The following is an 18022-nucleotide window of genomic DNA, read 5'->3' as shown; positions in this document are numbered from 1 at the left end:
AGATTCATTCTCTCTAAGTAATGGGTTCTTCCTTAATTTGAAAGCTAGTACAAATGAAATCAACTTCATCTATTTTGAAAGACTTATTAAAACATTTGCATAAGAAGGGTCACCAGCTCTCCCACTCACGTGAAACCATGGAAAATGGGAATACTGCTCCAACTTTTAGTTTACCAAATCACTTGTCAAGTACTTCTCTCCGTTTTTTGAGATCTATCGCATTGTTTTTGTTTTGTAAAATATATTCTATTTGATTGCTGGTTAGTTTGATTTTGCTGCCATTAAAGAAATGAAAAGTATGTCCTAGTTTTTATAACACTCGTAATGCTATCATATGACATAAAAACCTAACAATACGAAAGCTGCATGTAAATGTAGACCACTGGATGCAAAAATGCCAGTTAAATACATATAAACCTGGTTTCATTTTATAAACCAGGTTTATAAAATAAAGTTGACGAACTCTCAAGAAAGCATTTCTACAGAGAGGTATATAGCTGCACAAAAAGTTTATATATTTACAAAAACGTTAGGATAGACCACTAATCTCTTAGCAAAATATGCAGATATAGACATTCTTGAGATCAAAAAAGTTTGTTTTTGTAATGCTACGAAGATATGTGCATAGCAATGTTGCAAACTGATATAAAACAGTGTATCTGGCTAAGCAAGGAGCTCTAAATCTCTAAGTGTAAATCTGTATGTCTCCAAGCCTGTAAGTCTGTCTCCAAGTCGTCCTTTCCTATTACATTATAGAGATACAGGATTGATGTCAACCGATCTCACTTATACTCTACATTCATCAAGTGAACTGTCTCCTGAGGTCAAACTATAAAGGTGTGATGTGATTGAAGAGCCACTGTCACCTTCCATAATCCATCTGCACTTAGCTTTTTCTGCCATAGATAACACATATCACTGACCTGAATCTTCAGAAGCAACTACATTTACTTGATATGTTTTCATAAGATTAAGACCGGCTGGCTACAGTAGTTATCACACCTCGCTCACTGATTTCACCGAGTATGTTATTATGCCAAGGCCATAGGATTCCTGTGGTGCTTGTGCCACTAATTACAACCACTATTGCTCTCAACTCGCTATTGGAATGTTACAACTCAATATGTCTGAAATCAGTAACTTTGAGGCGACAAACCAACAACTGTACGTTGAGTTCTAAGCGTTTCTTATGTAAACTAAATGTATTTGTAGGCATACAAAATGTGATCTCTTCTCTTGAACAAATATTTTTCAAAATATAAAAACTAGGACAATATTTGAAATACCAAATCACCATAAAAAAGCTCAATATGTGCATCTATTTACATACAATATACATTAGCGCGTGATGAGATTGACACATTCATCCAGGTAAGCACGCTTTCTTGACCATGTGAAATGTAGCGCTACCAACTCAGTGCTTCTTACGCCTGCAATACATACAACTTAGATGTAATCTAGGAAATTGATGGATTCACACAAACGATGTACATATATAAAAGTTGCAATATAGGAAATCTCAGCAAATGTTATAACGCGCGTAAGAATGCTCTCTATTCATCTCTTGATCCAAACGGTAAACCTGCTGTATAATTACAGAATTGACACAACAACTATATCGAAGGTTCATTTTCATCAGCATAAAAACAATACAATCACCTGTGCCGCATTGTTCGCAACCAGGTGTGTTTCTGGATACATGAACAAAAAACTAGGGTGAAAAGTCCTACAAAATTTTCAACTATGAGCATTCGCCCAGCATTATGGCAATAAGCTTTTCTTCTGTTCATGTTGCAAAGCATGCAGTCACCCCTGCCCTTGTTTGAACTTCACTTCCCTGGATTTTCAATTTTCTAGACAACTTTGACTGATAGGTGCGCGCGAGTTTCCTGCTTGATTGTTGCACCGTAATTTTTATTTGTTATTATTAATGTTATTAATATTATACTGTACTCTATCGCAAATATAACCATATTTTACTCTCTCATGTATACTCGATATGCATATTGTACCATATTGTAGCCTGGAAGTACGTGTGCGAAACAATATAGACTGTTTAATGTACAGTACTGTACTTAATTTCCAATGTCCGGACATAATCCAGTTTGTATTGGTCGGAACATTCGAGGGTTGTCTGTGTTTCTATTAAAATGATTAGATGCATAAAGTTCAATTGCTTTTCTGAAACATACAGTAAAGAAACTGCCTACACGCTATTACACAATGAAATAGGCATGTGTTTTGACTTGGACTGCACTCTATGGAATGGATCGGACCTAATATTGATTTCACCGATCTATGATGCAGGTTTTTGCTAAAAGAAATACCACTACCACAAATTTTGTGCTCGTGCGTACTGGCCTATATAAGTGTAAAACTACATGCATGCAGGGCCGTATTCTCCTATACTGCAGCTACTGCCATGGCAGTACCATTTTTGAGGCTCAAAATCTCGGAATTCACGTAATTTTTGCTTGATTTTAACAATTTGGCTGGGGAAATGACCAAAATGTCGTTTATCGGTTGCGTGGGGAAACGGCATTTACGCTTTTGGTAGACGTTTATAAAGCTGTCGCCTCGTAAGGATATGAATGCTAGTAAGTTTTAAATATCATCAACAAGATATTAGTCGATAAATTAAGGTATGAAACGATTACCCGAAAGGCGTTGCTTTGTGCTAAAGAAATCGTGCCCCCTTGGGAAAGAATAAAAGCTGGAAATACCTGTCAACATCGGCTCGACTTTCAAAACGGTAAAATAAAATATTATTTGATCCTCCAATCGTAAGTGATTTTTGGTGTGATTAGAATAACAATAATTCAGATGATAGAAGTTATGTAAACCTTTTAGACTTTCATTATACTTGGAATATACAGAGAAAAACGATTGTTATGGTAGCTCGCACGGCAACGTTATAGCGTTGGACTCTACCGAAAGGAATGCTTCCAAGCATTTCATACAGACACAATTGTCCATGGTTGTGTTTTTTGTAGTAGTAGATATGTGAATGAATGCTTATGTACAAAAGATTTTGTTCATAGAAATAAAATTAAGTTTGTGCTATGCATGTAACATGCATAGCTCAAACTTAAATCTACTACTACTTGCTCAGTATAATAGACTATAGTATAAGTGCATTATTTTTAACATGGTGCTCTATTAATTTTGCTTTTTAACTCTACAATATTATTTAATTAAATTATTTCATAGGAGACTACTCGTCTCCTACACTATTCAGCATTGTACCCGGTGATAATTCTACCTTATGCTAGCTGTGGCCAACCCCTTTAGCAGCTCTCATTCACATTATATTTTTAATAAGCGTTGTTAAAGACAATCTCAATAAACAGTTTTATATTTAGAAAATTGGATTATAATTTCAAATTTGCTGTTAGAACATGTCCCCCATCAGGAGCCAAGTGTGCTAAATTTGCACCATTTTGACTAGTTATACTAAAATATTTCCTGGGGGAGAAACCCCGGACCCCCTCCCCCACCAAGAGGGCGCTCAGTACTTCTCTTGGTCTCTCCCCGCAGTACCATTTTCAAACAAGTGGATACTGCCCTGCATGCATGTCATACCGATTATGGAACTAAGACAATATCCGACAAACATTTACCTAAAATAGAGCTCACGGTTCCGTAAATAGTTTAACATACATATTCTTAGGCCTAAAAGCTCTAGGTCCATGTACATTATATACTGATCTTCTCACGCACAAAATCTTCAGACAACACTAGCTCTTGAATGTTATGGTTTTTAGTTCCATTTTAGTATTTTTATTATTCTCAATGATGTATTTCTTACACAGCTGTCTTCTAAATGGATGGTCTAAAAACATAATTGTACACACAGTAAGAAAATTTACACTAGATTACAGCGAGTCGTGATCTTTGAAATTCATAGTTTTGCTCTCCAACTAAACTTTTATTATTCCAGTTTGACTTATAGCAAAAGAAACCGCACACCTTTAATGTCCATACACAAGGTTACAAATCTCTAAGCTCCAGGAGGCTAATAAATAATAAAGATAATACAATTTAATAAAGCTTCAACAAAGAGACCATCTTTTATAAAATACTGACATATCTTTTATTTTTAATACTCATTTAATTTGTTGTCTAAAGATGCAAAGTAATGGAGTTGAGCATTCTCAATAGAGCTATCATTAACTGTGAATCTCTAAAAGACTGAGCTTGTATGAGCTGTCGGGTAGGAGAATAAAATGGACACAACATAAATGGGCATCTGTGACTTAGTGAAATCGAACCTTTCACAGCATCTTCTGCGCACTTCATGATGTACATTTATGCACATCTAAAGTAGTATAGTATATATTCTCTGAATACAGAAAGGTTTGAGAGCCCTAAAAGATCGCCATGTGAATTTATGTATTTAATAAACAGCCAGTTTTCTAGCAGAAAAAAGTTTGTTTTTACATTACAGTAGTACCTCGATGCCCAACATCCTGTTTGGAAATATTTGGAGTTCAACCAAAACATACGAGTAGAAAATGCATCAGATGTTCAAAGCTATCCAAGTACAGCCGGAGACTGCTGAGTACAGCCGGAGACTGCTGAGTACAGCCGGAGACTGCTGAGTACAGCCGGAGACTGCTGAGTACAGCCGGAGACTGCCGAGTGGAGCCTAAAGCAATCCTTGGCTCTTATCGGTCATTTGGTTAGGGCCGTAGCTGAGTCTATTTGACAGTCTGTCGGCAGAGTAAGACATACGCAGTTTGTTCATGTAATTTTTGGCAGTTTTCTAACTTTTTCTTGCTTCATCTCTCAGTAATAGGTCCAGAGAGAGACAGTGATAAAAAACAGTGATAAAGTGAAGACAAAGAGCAAAACAGTCAGAACAACTATTGACCAGAATCAGAAAATTATTGCAAAATGCACACTATTTTAATCTTGTAGATAATATAGGGCAAACAGGATTAAAATACTTATCATTTTTATCATGAAAAATCGGGTTTTGGATTTCCAGTAATTCAATGCTCGACCACAAAATCCACATAAATTAAGGCCAACCACCGAGGTACTGCTGTAGTTATGTTTGATGATTTACTGTTAGAAATGTACAAAGAGGTGAGCTGTTTATGGTGCATAAACAGAAACAGAGATAACTTTATGATTTTAATACAGTATAAAATTATTCTTTGTGGTTCTGTTGCTGCTAATATGTGAAAACGAAATCAATAAAATTCTGTTCCAGTTTTAACTTTTATAAATACAGAAAATTACAATTATAAAAAATAAGATAGTGGTTGAGCGTAAAAAAGGCAAATCCACAAGTTTAAGTCAGCAAACCAGACTACCCGTGGAAGTCAGCACACCAAACCACCAGAGCAAGTCAGTATATCAGACCACCAGAACAGGTCAGAAAACCAGACCACCAGAATAAGTCAGCACACCATACCACAAAAGCAAGTCAGCTACCAGACCTCCAGAGCAAGTCAGCACACCAGACCACCAGTAAGTCAGCTACCAGACCTCCAAAGCAAGTCAGCACCCCAGACCATCAGGAAAGTTCAGCTACCAGACCTCCAGAACAAGTCAGCACATAAGGCCACCAGAAGTCAGCTACCAGACCTCCACAACAAGTCAGCACATAAGGCCAACAGGTTAAGTCAGCATACCTTTTAGCTGCAGCTCCAGAAACTTTTGCCTTGGATTTCTGCTTGCTCTTTGCTTTAACAGGCTCTTGAAGTTGCTCGATACTAGTAAACATAAGTGAACTACTGCTACTAACATGTCCACATTTGATGACTCAAGAGATGGGAATAAAGACACAGCCTTCACATACATGTAAATGCAGAATATGATAGGGCAATCAAACAAACCTACAGAGCAAATCAATACGCTTGTAATATGAGGACAAGAAAAACTGATTGGCAAAACTCTTGAATTCACTATTCAGGACTTTGATTAAGAGTTGCCCCATTTTGTCAAAAAGCAGGAAAGCGATAGACAACTCTCATCTATTTCATTAGACAAATTTTAATAACCACTTAATTGAATATACTGTAAAACCTCTATTTGAATGTAATGGTGCTCTATTTTTCAACCCTTTCTCTATAGTGGAAGTCAAATAGAGATGCCTTTTAAATAGAGGTGGCGTTCAAATAGATGCTAGCGCTGTATTTTTCAAATGACTCGTCAAAATCTTTGGGAAGCTAAATTTAACTCTTTTACGGGCAAACGAATGTCGCCTATATTTTGCACTCTCTTTCAGGCGGAGAGACATTAACCCTTTTGGATGCAATAAATCTTCTAACTTTCTTCGAGCTTGTCAAAAGTCTCTAAATAAATATGCATTGGGAAGCTGAGAAATATCTCTACCAGTTGATATCTATTACTTTCAATTAACCTGCGATGATATTATAGCCTGCGCTCTGCTTTGCATTTTGTTGGGGTTTAAATTTTTAATTTCATTCTAAATTTGTAGGCATATTTCCATTTTATAACTATATTTAACAATGTTGCACAAAAGCTCATTGCGCTTATTGTTATGTTTGCTACAGTTTGCAGCCAAAACCGTCATTTTATGTGCAATAGAAGTGGAGTTATGAGCATCGATCCATTGTAAGATGGATTTAAGATAAACGCAAGGATGCTATTAAATAATATGCTATAGATCGGCAAATTTATAAGTTATATAATGATAATCTATTAAATGCTAATATCATAAACAAACCATACTTATAATACATGCCGAACCAAAAATTAAAATTTTTGAAACAAAATATTTGCATCCTTTGCTCGGCCAGTTGCATTCTAATTGTTGCATTCGATGGAACGAACATCTGGCTATTCAATACCTTCCACAATGCCTTCTGACCTCAACTTTTTTTGCACTGCTGAACTAGTCGGTATTGACCTGCAAACAAATTTTTAACAGAGAAAAACTTTTACGCGTTGCGTTTCGCACAAATAATGGTAAACTTTTAGCAGTATCGCTAAGCACAACTTTTAGCCTAAAACTAGTTGTTCATATACCATCGGAAATGTAAATCGTTTTTCACACATGTCGAAGTATCAAGACCACGTTGAACAATGAACTACTATTAGCCTGATACAGTTACAAATTATTTTTATGGTATTGTTTTCAAAGTTTTAACAAAAAAACGAAAAGCTCCAAAATTGAAAAATGGACTTGGATATGAATAGAAACAACGAAAGAATTAATTGTTATTGATTTTACCGAGTCATTAGTACGATTTTGCGGACACTTTTCTACTGATCACTCGCTATTATGAATTCGTAAAGATCAAGGAATGTCAAAGTGGCGGTCATATGGAAGTGGCGTTCAATTAGAGGTTTTATGGTAGCATGCAATCACTTTCCAGTATCCACAGACATGAGTGTTGCCATAGTGACGCAAGATTGTCTTTCTCTATTTGCCCATTAATGAAGCCAGAATCAATGTTATAGCACCAATCAGAAAAGAGCGATCTTAACTCTTTCGCTACTGTAAGCCAATGTATCGGCTATGGCCTTAATAGAAGTACAGACTGTAAGCCGATGTATCAGCTTACCAATAGGGTTTCATTTTTCTTTTTCATGACGAAGCCTACACATTAGCTAAACCAATCAAAATTTGTGTCGAATGAAACAACTTTGTTGCCAATCACGTGCAACCAATCAAACATATTTTTGCTAAGCAATTCCATTTCTAATTATTTTTCAAAACGGGAAAACCAGATCGCTATCATCATGGCAATAAGAAATTCACCGCGTTCTTTTAATGCAAAGGAAGCGTCAGAAATTTTGCGAGAGTGAAATTAATTAAACAATTTTATACTTAATTTGTAGAAAATTTTTTTTGAATAAGATGCATTTTACAGTAAAACAATATCTGCATTGACTATTAAGATATTGCATAAATACTAGCGGTATATCGAATTTCTGAAAATCCATTTGAATTATTTGGTTAGAATAACGATTTTAGCGAAAGAGTTAATTACTAGACCAAATGAAAGGAAATCAATTTCCGTGATGCTTTTTTTTGGTGAAAAGAAATGAGTGTGAAACTGGAAATATGGACAATAGACAACTTATGCTTGCCGGATAAATACTTGACAAGTATTTCTTATGGTCATTTCTAACAACATATAATGCTCGTTCCGTTGTGACTATAACTACAACACTTAGTTGTGGGTAAACTGTACGATTATAATAGTTTAATGAACTTTTAACATCAGCCTTATATATGAAAATTGATCTGTGACAAATTGAATATTATTTATCTTAAAACGCAAAAGCCCCAGTAGCCTCATTACTCACACACACCTCTGTGTTGCAGAAGGGGGCTCATCCATACTTCCCTGAATAGTGATATCAAATCCACTCAGACCTAAAATACAAGAATGTACACTGTCAACATTTAAACAAAGTTCCATCACACAATTTTTCTATCATATAATTTTTAATAGCACCGCATGTGCACTTCAAAACTTTCTATTCTACATTAAATATAAACATTTCATTTATTTAAACCGACTCTTTAATAATATAAATAAATATGCAGATGTGAAATATTGTCTAATTGATCATCCAATAAACTTTACAAAGCTGTGGTTTGAAATTGTCAGCTCGTGCTAAATTTACTACATATTACCATGTTAGTCTATACCTTCATCTTAGATCCTGTGGGAAAGATCACTAACTTTATAGAAGCTGAGCTTAACGAACATAAATGAAAGTTTTGTAGCTTCTAACAATAAATTAAGATTCACCAGTCAATCTGCTTCAACAATTCTTTTAACACCTCCATAGAGAAAATGATGACAAAACCATTAGAAATAAATATAGTTGAAGATGCGTAAGGAAAATTAAAACATATAGGCTAAGAATAAAGTGGTCAGCTTCTAAGAGTTACCTGCGAGCTCAAGAAGTTGCTGTGCATCCTCTTCCTCTCCGAGCAACTCCTCTGTGTTCAACCCGCCGGCAGCTGCAACTTCCTCCTTTTCTTCAGCATCAGACATGGAGAACACTGCCATAGTGGATTCCCTGCTTAAACACAAAGAGATAAAACAACTCCAAAAAAGAACTTCACTATTTTATGGAATTCAAACTTGCGGCGATTGAGCGGTACCTGTTTACAGTTGTTGGAAGAATATTAGAAAGCCTCTCAGGAAGTTCTCCCGTCGACATGATGTGGGTGTAGGCGGATTGAAGCTGCTGACACGTAGTCAAAAGCCTGTCATGCCGTTGAACGATTGTGTGATGGTAATCAAGCAGGGCGCCGATGTCTCCTTGGCCAGTCTGGGTAAGTGTGCGATGCAGAGGGTCCTGCAACGGCACAACATACATAGATTGGTACAGCCCGGCTAAAATTAGCAGAGTATGAAAAACCCTCTTTTAATTTTGCTTCACACACAAAAAAATTGAAAACTTCATCTCCAGTTATTTTTTGTCAAAACTAACGCGTGTTATAAGCACACAATTCCAAAATTCTGAGACGAAGTTCAGCGTACACTATTTAAATTTGGCGAAAAATAGATCTTTAATAAATGCGGCTTGCAGTTAAAAGTGAACCCTAACATATGGAATTATTACCGAGAAACCTATAAGCTATATCTGTTAGTTTAAACCTCAGCTAGCCTTAAGTTAGATAAGTCTCTCTGCCTATCTTTACCACCACCCCTTCCTCTGAACTTTTGTGATACCCGATCTATACTTCTACTTAAAACAAATATTTATGAATTATTGTTTGAGCAGCTTATCATTCTCAGCTCCAAACTGACTTTGTTGTACATAATAGAAAAATTAACAATAATAATACTACCTAATAATAGTGTGTAATAATACTTATACACACTATGTATCCAGTTATTTTCCATTCTTCAAACTGTCACCCAATGTGACGGGTGGTAAAGGTCATACACAGACAGCTAGTAGCAACTAACAGAAGGTTGAAACAGGCAGCTAAAGGCTGGTTCACATTATACCGCCGTATGTCGGAGTTTTCCTTTTGGCATTCATCGTCGATTATGTGAACCGTGAACTGATTAATAGCATTGACGAAGCAGCGGGGACATATCGGAAAAGTTTACAGCTGTCAAAACTTTCTCAATATTTCGCCGAGCATCGGCGATCGTTTATACAATACGAACCATTTTGGCAATAGCAATTCGCAGTCGCGGATAGCGTGATTTATATATTTTCATTTATAATAGTTGCTACAGGACTAGTATTTGATTTCAGCACGTGAAAACAAAAAAGTTTCTTCGTGAAAATGTATAAAAAAAAAATGAGAACACTACGTCATTGAGTATTTGCTGATGCAAACATGGATGGGTTTGTGATAGTGTGAACATTGTTATCATAAACAATCACCAAAGTATTGCGGCATTAACACTGAGATATGGTGAACCAACCTTTACTTGTAATAATCTAAAATTGCATCTTCCGTTAACATACAACCTTAAAAGCTCTATTAATAATAGCCTTTGATAAATACAAAGACGACCACTGGTGCTCCATTAGTGTCTCGTGCCCATATTTTATAAATATACCTCTGGCAAATTTTAAATCATGGGATTGGCAAAACTAAATCCTCATCATCAGCCCCAAAATCCTAACAACATCACAACGTTACATTTTATTGCAGATCCTAACCACTGAATACACTAAAGTTACTTTAGGTAACTATAGCTAATAAAGTTAACATATTATGTTATTAGCTTTTATCACAAACAAGCGTTGTTATTGCGCTTTTTTGAGCTCATTTTTCTCGGCGTTCAGCCTATTAAACATCCTGTAACAAGCTATAAGCAATGTTAAATAGGTTATCTACCTTTTAGAAAAGACTGAGATTATTTTGAAGGCTGAATTTAGATAATAATGGGTTTTAAGACACCCATCTCTATGATCCTAGATCGGACTAGACATCCCCAACTTCCGTCCCTAAAAAGCTAGGCTACGTCACATTTTGATGGGCGGGGCTTGTTGTATCGATTGCGACACCGATTTCGAATTGCTGTAAAAAAGCCTTCAAAAACAAAAACGGAATAGATCAATCTTGATTTTGAGCACAAAATCGGAATCAACGTGTCTGATTTACCTATCATAAACAATGAAAGCTGTTCGTGGCAGTTATGCTTCAAGTAGTTACTATGAAAATCTTCAACTGTGAAATGAATAAAACAATTTAGAGTATATTCTTGGTCCAACGAATGACAATTATAAGTTTTATGACACACAAAGCGGGTCGAGAACCAAATTAAATTTACGTGTAGAAGTGTGACTATATAGTGTCGCTGTATGTACAGCCACACTTATTTATCATTACCTGAAAACCGGAAAGGCCTTTCATAGCTTCATAGTCAACGTTACGCCTGAGCTGAGTAAGAAACTTGAAATAGAACTCTTCACAAGCTGCCACCAGAGATTCTAAGGCTGAATTATGACTCTCTGTAATATCACCATATACATATGTGAACATGCAACAAAGGAAAAACTCAAAACAATGAAAGATGTAAATAAATTTTAATGTAATATTTTATTTCGAAAAGTACTAACTCAAAAGTTGCAAAACAGCTTCTACTGGTTCACTAACAAAGCCTTTCTCATCACAGACAATAGCTCCTTAGATACATACAGAACCAAAAAGTGCTGCAACATCTGAAAGCTTGTATTCATAGTGACTATTGGATTTAAACCATGAATGAAAAGCACCAAACCTTGATATCCTTGATGCAAACAAATCTGTGCCACTGACTTCTTCAGAAGCTGATCGCATGTCGCTGGAGAGATCGCTGGGGGTGCAATACCGATGCCTCTAATGAAATCTCTGCAAGTACTAAATTAGTTATAAATAAAAAAAATAAGTGGCTAAGAATGCTACATGATCCAGACAAAAAACAAAAACACTATAACATCTGTCAAGAAAAACAATATCTACACTACTAGCGCAGCTAATATGCCATTTACCTGCAATACAATGTTAGAGCTGGTGATACCTGATCCCTACTTGCTCATTTAGCAAATGGTGTTCAATGTTTTATGTCAACACTGTCATATAGCTCACCTGTCAACACTGTCACATGGCTCACCTGTCAACACTGTCACATGGCTCACCTGTCAAATATTTCTGTATCCAATTGTTTGCTCTGACTTTTATGACAATCATTGCAGGTGGGAAAAGGAGGAATATTAGCGAAAGCATCTGATGTCCGTTTGTCCTGTAAAGAACAGTCTATGCACTATGACAGAGAACTTGGGCCACAAATGTATTCTTACCATTATTACAATACAACTTATACCATACTTAGAGGGTTACTCACATCAAATTTTGAAATATTCTATCAAAAGATTTCGATATTTTTCTAATATTTAAGAAGTTGTTTGTTGTTTTAGGTGATCTGATTGTTTGTTTTGTATTTGTTTTGTTTGTCTGATCTGGATGTGTCAAGATTAATATTGGCAAAACTCGATCGCGTAAAAAACACTTAAAAGAAAAATATATCTCCAAAAGTGACGACAGTCGTGTTTCTTGTTTGCCCCTCTCGATGTGACATCGGCTATTGTGTTCAAGTTGCATTGTTATGGGTTTCTATTGACATATATTATATTTTGTATTTGCTCATGATTGTTGGAATAAAACTTCAAATATAGCTTTGATACACTTCATGGACACTTCAAACAATTTAAAGATACGTGTAGGGTGGGTTGGTTAGAAATAGTTCCATTTTTTCCTCTAAATGCTGAGTAAACATAATTACTCTATGCCGATGAGACTGTACACTTAGCACTTATGAACAACTAGCTAAATACGCGGCGTTGTTCGGCTAATATAAAAAGTTTTTGCAAGAAAAATTCATTTTTATTTAACATACACAACATTTACCATTCTAACTATTAAACTTCATACCATGAGAAAAGTGTTTTGTGCAATCCAAAGAAATACAGAGAAAAGATAAAACAATGGTAAAGGAATTAAGTGGAAACTCTTTTAAATGTTGTTTTAAAGTTATTTAAATGTGAAATAACTAGCGAGTAATTAATGACTAGACAGTCTGTTCTACTAGAATGAAAAATGATTTGATAAGCGAGTAAGATAGATAATCGATAGATAATCAATTTAAATGCAGTATTAATTATGCTTAGAATACTAGTAGAGACAACGCTATGAACAAGAAACGAACTTGTAGAATTATAACTACATGGAAATCTATATCTACATGTTGGAAAATATTTATTTACTCACTAATGAAAGAATGTAAAGCACATTTGTATCTAGTTTGTAATGTTCTTGGATTTTTTGGTAGCTGTGTGAGCAATTTCTAATTTTTTATTTTCCAGCAACTGGTCAATGACACATTACATCAGCATCGTTTGGTAGCCTACTACTAACAAGGCTGCAGCTCAAAAATACAAACTCGATGTAGCCAATGTATACCCATCATAAAGTATACAAGGGCGGCAGGTAAGAACAAGCGGCTTTAAAAAAAATGGGTGGAATAAAAGTGCCATTGAAGGAATAAAAGAGAGTGAATTTGAGAAATTTGTAAGACATAGGCTTTCAAGAGTGGATTGCTTATCATGGATTGCTTATCAAGATCAGGAGCAAGTAATGACTAGATAAAGTTTGTTACTATGACACTAAAATAAAAAATGATATGATAATGATACAATTAATACGAACTGAGAGAACAACAAAGAGTAATGAATATGCTGAATTAATAATAACAATGAGTACATAGAAGTGTGTGTATAAAAAAGTTACTGTAGCAGGAGAAGCTATCTATCAAAATTTTGAATAAAACGATACTGGTACAAAGTGGGTAGTATTGAAATTCAGAGAAATTTAACTATGCATCGGTTACAAACATCGGTTAATGCATTACATACTGATATTTATTCGTTGTTAGCCTAAACAGCGCAACATTGTTTTGAGAGGGTAGATTTGAGCTCTGTTGGACGGTCTATATGTGAGATAGGTCAATACGCATACACTGTAGTCAACAAACTACTTTATGAAACTCACAGCACTTTCAGAGATGATCTGCACTGCTGTACCGAGCAGAAGATGCAGCTGTGTCCGGTATTTCTCTAGCTGAATCGTATGTTCAACCATGCCATGGTTCACAGAGCAAGCCTCTGCACTGCGTATGCACAATGAAATACATTAATCTACTATCATATCAATAAGGTTTCACAATTATTGTTCAAATTATTAAATAGGAGGGAGGTTAGGGACTACCCCAACTGATTTTTTATTGTGATTATATTGAGCCAAAGCTAAAGCATTTCCGTTGCCTATACTGAAGACTAAGTGTTCTCAATGTTTGTTTTCACACATGTGTATACAAAATAACTTTTGAAATAATACGAGTACTGGCTGAATATTGGTAAATACATTTTCCACTTTCAATTACTATTTTTGTTACACGCTAATATAATACAATAATATTATTCTAGCGCTTCTTATTTTGTAGAAGAATATCACAATATTCTTCTACAAAACATAGAAGACTGATATTTTCTGAAAATCATTTAATTCTACAGTATCTGTACACCATACACTGTATATGTGAAAATAGTTTTTTATTGGAGTTGTCATACCATAAATATCCATTTAAGTGGACAACTTCTATTTAGGACAACAAGAGTAATCTTTTAGCTACACAATCATACCAAATTTGATAACTTTGCAGCAAGTCATGTGACCTGGACGCCATTTTTATTTGGTTCGTAACAAATTTGAAGCAACTTGTTAAGCCCACCAGAATTATCCAACTGGAAACATAATAATATGTCAATATAGGTGCAATTAATTATAAAATAATTATAAAATTATAATTATTTTTATAATTAACTGTTAATTACATTATTAATAATTATAAAAATAACTATTGAAATTATTGCAATAATTATAAAATATAGGTGCAAATTAATGCAGATAGAAGTAAAACATTGAATATCTCACCTAATCTTTTTAAGTCTGGGTACTACGGGGTTTAAACGTAAAAATCCCTCACGTCGCCAGTAGAGTTAGATAAAGATCTAAGATCAATGCTAAAGCATCTAATTATACACTAACATGCAGAGACTAGCGTGGAAAATATTGGCAGCAGGTGCCAAAAATATCGATTACCTCTCTAAATTATGGATTTTTCCCGGTGTATTACAATTAGTTATTTAAGTGTAATACACTGAAATTTAGACACTCTGCAGCTCCTGCTGGTAAGGTATGAAATATACATGCAAAATGAAGTTTGTGCTAAACTCATAGCGAAAGAGCTAGTACAATTGTTAACATTAACGTTGCTCAATTATGGCTGATAAAGTTAACAAAAAATCACATTATCTGTAACATTTACAATAAAAAATATTTAAATAAATGTGTATTATGAATTTCTTCAAACAGTGATGCCTCTTTCCGATCTCACCTTAAGGCATTGTCCTCAGTTTTCACACCAACAGCCGATGGTACAGCAAAGATCCCAGAAGATGTAACATCATAACTTTCTAGTAAAAAGTCTGAACTAGCTAGAATGTCATTGGCTGACGACTGAGTCTCAGCAAACTCTCCCCATAAGGTTTCCATAAGTTACCTCTGTAATAATGGGTGTAACATCACTTGCATTCACCGTCTAAAAGAACTATTTTTTTAAAGTTTGAGATTGTGAAAAGTTGGGTATTCAATAAAAATCCATTAAAACGTTTAGAAAGATGAAATGCGCGTACCACATAGAAATATTAGCAAGCTGCAAAAATTATTTTTCCCATGATGTTAAGAGCCTCGAAGTCAATAAATTTTTCAAGTTAAATTTACACAATAACAATCCATCGTTTTTTTTTACGTCATCAAGTCGTTTGCACATGTGCTCGTTTGTTGAAAATTTGTAGAAAACGATCGTTTTTCTTTTATTTAACAGTACTTTTTGGTGTTGTTTACATACTATAATAAAAAAAATTGCAAAGCATCGTTTTCAAAAGTTCATTGCTAAAGCTTCGTGTTTTTAATGATAAAATTATCTATAAAGATGGCCGACAACGATAAAATGATGTCACGAAAAAAATGATTTGTCATAATGCCTTAGTTGATATCCTTTTTGATTCATGCCTGGTATCAAATATGGAGCTAATATGCATCACACTAGCTTTTACAACAGTTAGATTTAATCATTACGAAACATCATTAGGATTACCAGAACATGTTGGTAATCAACTGTAGTGAACAACTGATGGCTGAGATTTACAGATCAGTTTATAAGAAATCTGAAAGTAAGCTGATCTAAAAACCACGCAAAGAGTTGTATCACTTGGGCTAAAGCTCTTCTGTCTCATCTTGCATTCGCTTTAGGTAAGAGAAATCAAACTGCTAAGATACATGTAAACTCTCAGCTTTTTAATAATAATACCCATAGTGCCAACTTTAAATTGAGATAGCCTCCATTTACATCTCAACTCAGTTATAAACTCATATTAAAAGATAATACATGTATATATCTAAAAACAAAAAGTAGTGTAATCTACAGCCAACTTAGCTTGAAAAAATTTGGAATGAGTCTAGTGGTAATGACTAGTCTAGTAGCAACTTTAAAACCTCAAAAATCATAATCAGGGATGGATTTATCATTGTTGATGAATTCATGTGAGAATCTTTTGGGCAGCTGCAACATTTGGATTATGGTCTGGCAATGGGTCAACATAAATGTATTTTACAGATTAACCAGTTCATAAGTGTAACATTTAGAGTCAGAATGTGTGTCTATTTAAATTATTTGCTGCCCCTTAGTCTTTTTGAGGTCCAGTATTGTACGATGTAAAAGCTGTGATAATAACAGTTAACAGTGGTTGATTGAGATTTTGAATCGCTTTTTTTCTGGTTTGGTCTCAGGTTGGCTTATGATTTTATCATAAGATTTCGAGAGCAGGATGTGCCTCCTACATTGAGCTTATTTGATGCAGTAGTTTTATCCTAAAATTTTTCTTCCCCCCAGCTGGAGTTGAGCTTATCTTTAGCTTCTGACACATCTTTTCAACCTTTCAGGTTACAGATCATTTGCACTTGAACAGTTTTATGTCATTTAGGGATCTCAATATTTCTATTTGATGTGGGACCCCACATACATGTACATACTGCATATTCCGAAGAAAAAGACACAGGGACGTGTATGCAGCCAATAAAGCGTTTCCTGGTGTTCAGGATAGAGCGCATCTGGCTATTTCAACTTGTTCTTTGATGCAGCACACTTGGTCTGTAGTATTGGTGTTGAATCAGAGGCTTGACTGTAAAACTCCCCCCCTCCCGACACTTGCACTTATTTGGGCTTGTAAACATTCATTATCCATGGTGCATACTACAACGTTTCTTTTTTATAGATGAAATGCTATCATCGTTTATTAGTTAATGTTGAAGCTCATACTCTAGGCACTTGCCCAAATAACTAGTGAATCTATATTGGCTGGAAACCCCTTATCGCCTCACTGGTTTACAGCTAAGCACATAAATGTGCCATCAGCAAAAGGGCCAACAGAACAGTCGACATGATTGAAGATACTCAATATAGACCTTGGAAACTCCTGGCATTACTGGCGAAAACTAAACGACACCATTCAGTGCCACTTGTTGGAGATTTGTTGTATAGGAAACTATGAACGCAGTCGAGTAGGCTATTCAGCTGTCAATGTTAGACGTCTCTGATAGATTCTACATTAGTGGTGACTGAGTGATTCTATCATAGGCTAAGAAACCAATATATAAACTTGACAACTTGACTCTCTGTCAGTGGCTCTGGAGATCTCATTGAGGTTAATTTGTAAAAATCACTCAGCCGATGCGAGCGACAAAAATAAAATCCTTCGATATTGAAGAAAGTTAATAATTACCATCTATCTCGCTGACTCATTAAACTGAAGCTCCGCTCCAGCCACCCAAAACCTCTCCCAATACTTAAACTTGTAAAGGCAAGTGCTCCACACAGTGAATGCTGGTAGTGGGCTATTATGAGACGACAGCCACCTATTTCTAAATTGTCTCAATAAAGTTTCGACGATCTCCCAA

The 18022-nt window shown here is 35.3% G+C and overlaps 1 protein-coding gene across 5 annotated transcripts; it reads right to left on the bottom strand.

Annotated features, from left to right (window-relative positions):
- Window positions 1-500: 500 nt before the first annotated feature.
- On the bottom strand, window positions 501-18003 carry LOC137406113 (uncharacterized). 5 transcript variants are annotated; one of them, XR_010979841.1, is made up of 12 exons: window positions 17848-18003; window positions 15402-15568; window positions 13997-14114; window positions 12088-12191; window positions 11691-11800; window positions 11300-11421; window positions 9101-9297; window positions 8885-9018; window positions 8296-8359; window positions 5643-5723; window positions 1331-1430; window positions 501-896 (listed from the first exon to the last, which is right to left on the bottom strand). XR_010979841.1 is itself a non-coding variant. In XM_068092644.1 (11 exons), exons 2-11 carry the CDS (start codon window positions 15557-15559, stop codon window positions 1415-1417), a joined length of 1104 nt encoding a protein of 367 aa, XP_067948745.1. In that variant the 5' UTR covers window positions 15560-15568; window positions 17848-18003; the 3' UTR covers window positions 501-1414. The 5 variants fall into 5 exon arrangements, 4 of the variants coding, with proteins under 4 accessions (XP_067948745.1, XP_067948747.1, XP_067948746.1 ...); XM_068092644.1 differs by having other exon boundaries at window positions 501-1430; XM_068092646.1 differs by having other exon boundaries at window positions 501-1430; window positions 8885-9015.
- Between the last annotated feature and the right edge of the window lie 19 nt (window positions 18004-18022).

Source organism: Watersipora subatra, chromosome 10, assembly GCF_963576615.1.
Source record: "Watersipora subatra chromosome 10, tzWatSuba1.1, whole genome shotgun sequence".
NCBI lineage: Eukaryota > Metazoa > Bryozoa > Gymnolaemata > Cheilostomatida > Watersiporidae > Watersipora > Watersipora subatra.
Note: the sequence above shows the minus strand (reverse complement) of the source record. Positions and strands in the feature narration are given on the sequence as shown.

Excerpts from the sequence above, each read along its gene's own strand:
- LOC137406113 (XM_068092644.1), bottom strand. The coding sequence starts at position 15,559 with ATGGAAACCTTATGGGGAGAGTTTGCTGAGACTCAGTCGTCAGCCAAT. Across the intron at positions 11,422-11,690 it reads TTTGCATCAAGGATATCAAG|AGAGTCATAATTCAGCCTTA; the intron begins GTTTGGTGCTTT and ends GTGATATTACAG. Across the intron at positions 5,724-8,295 it reads CCCCCTTCTGCAACACAGAG|TATCGAGCAACTTCAAGAGC; the intron begins GTGTGTGTGAGT and ends TATGTTTACTAG.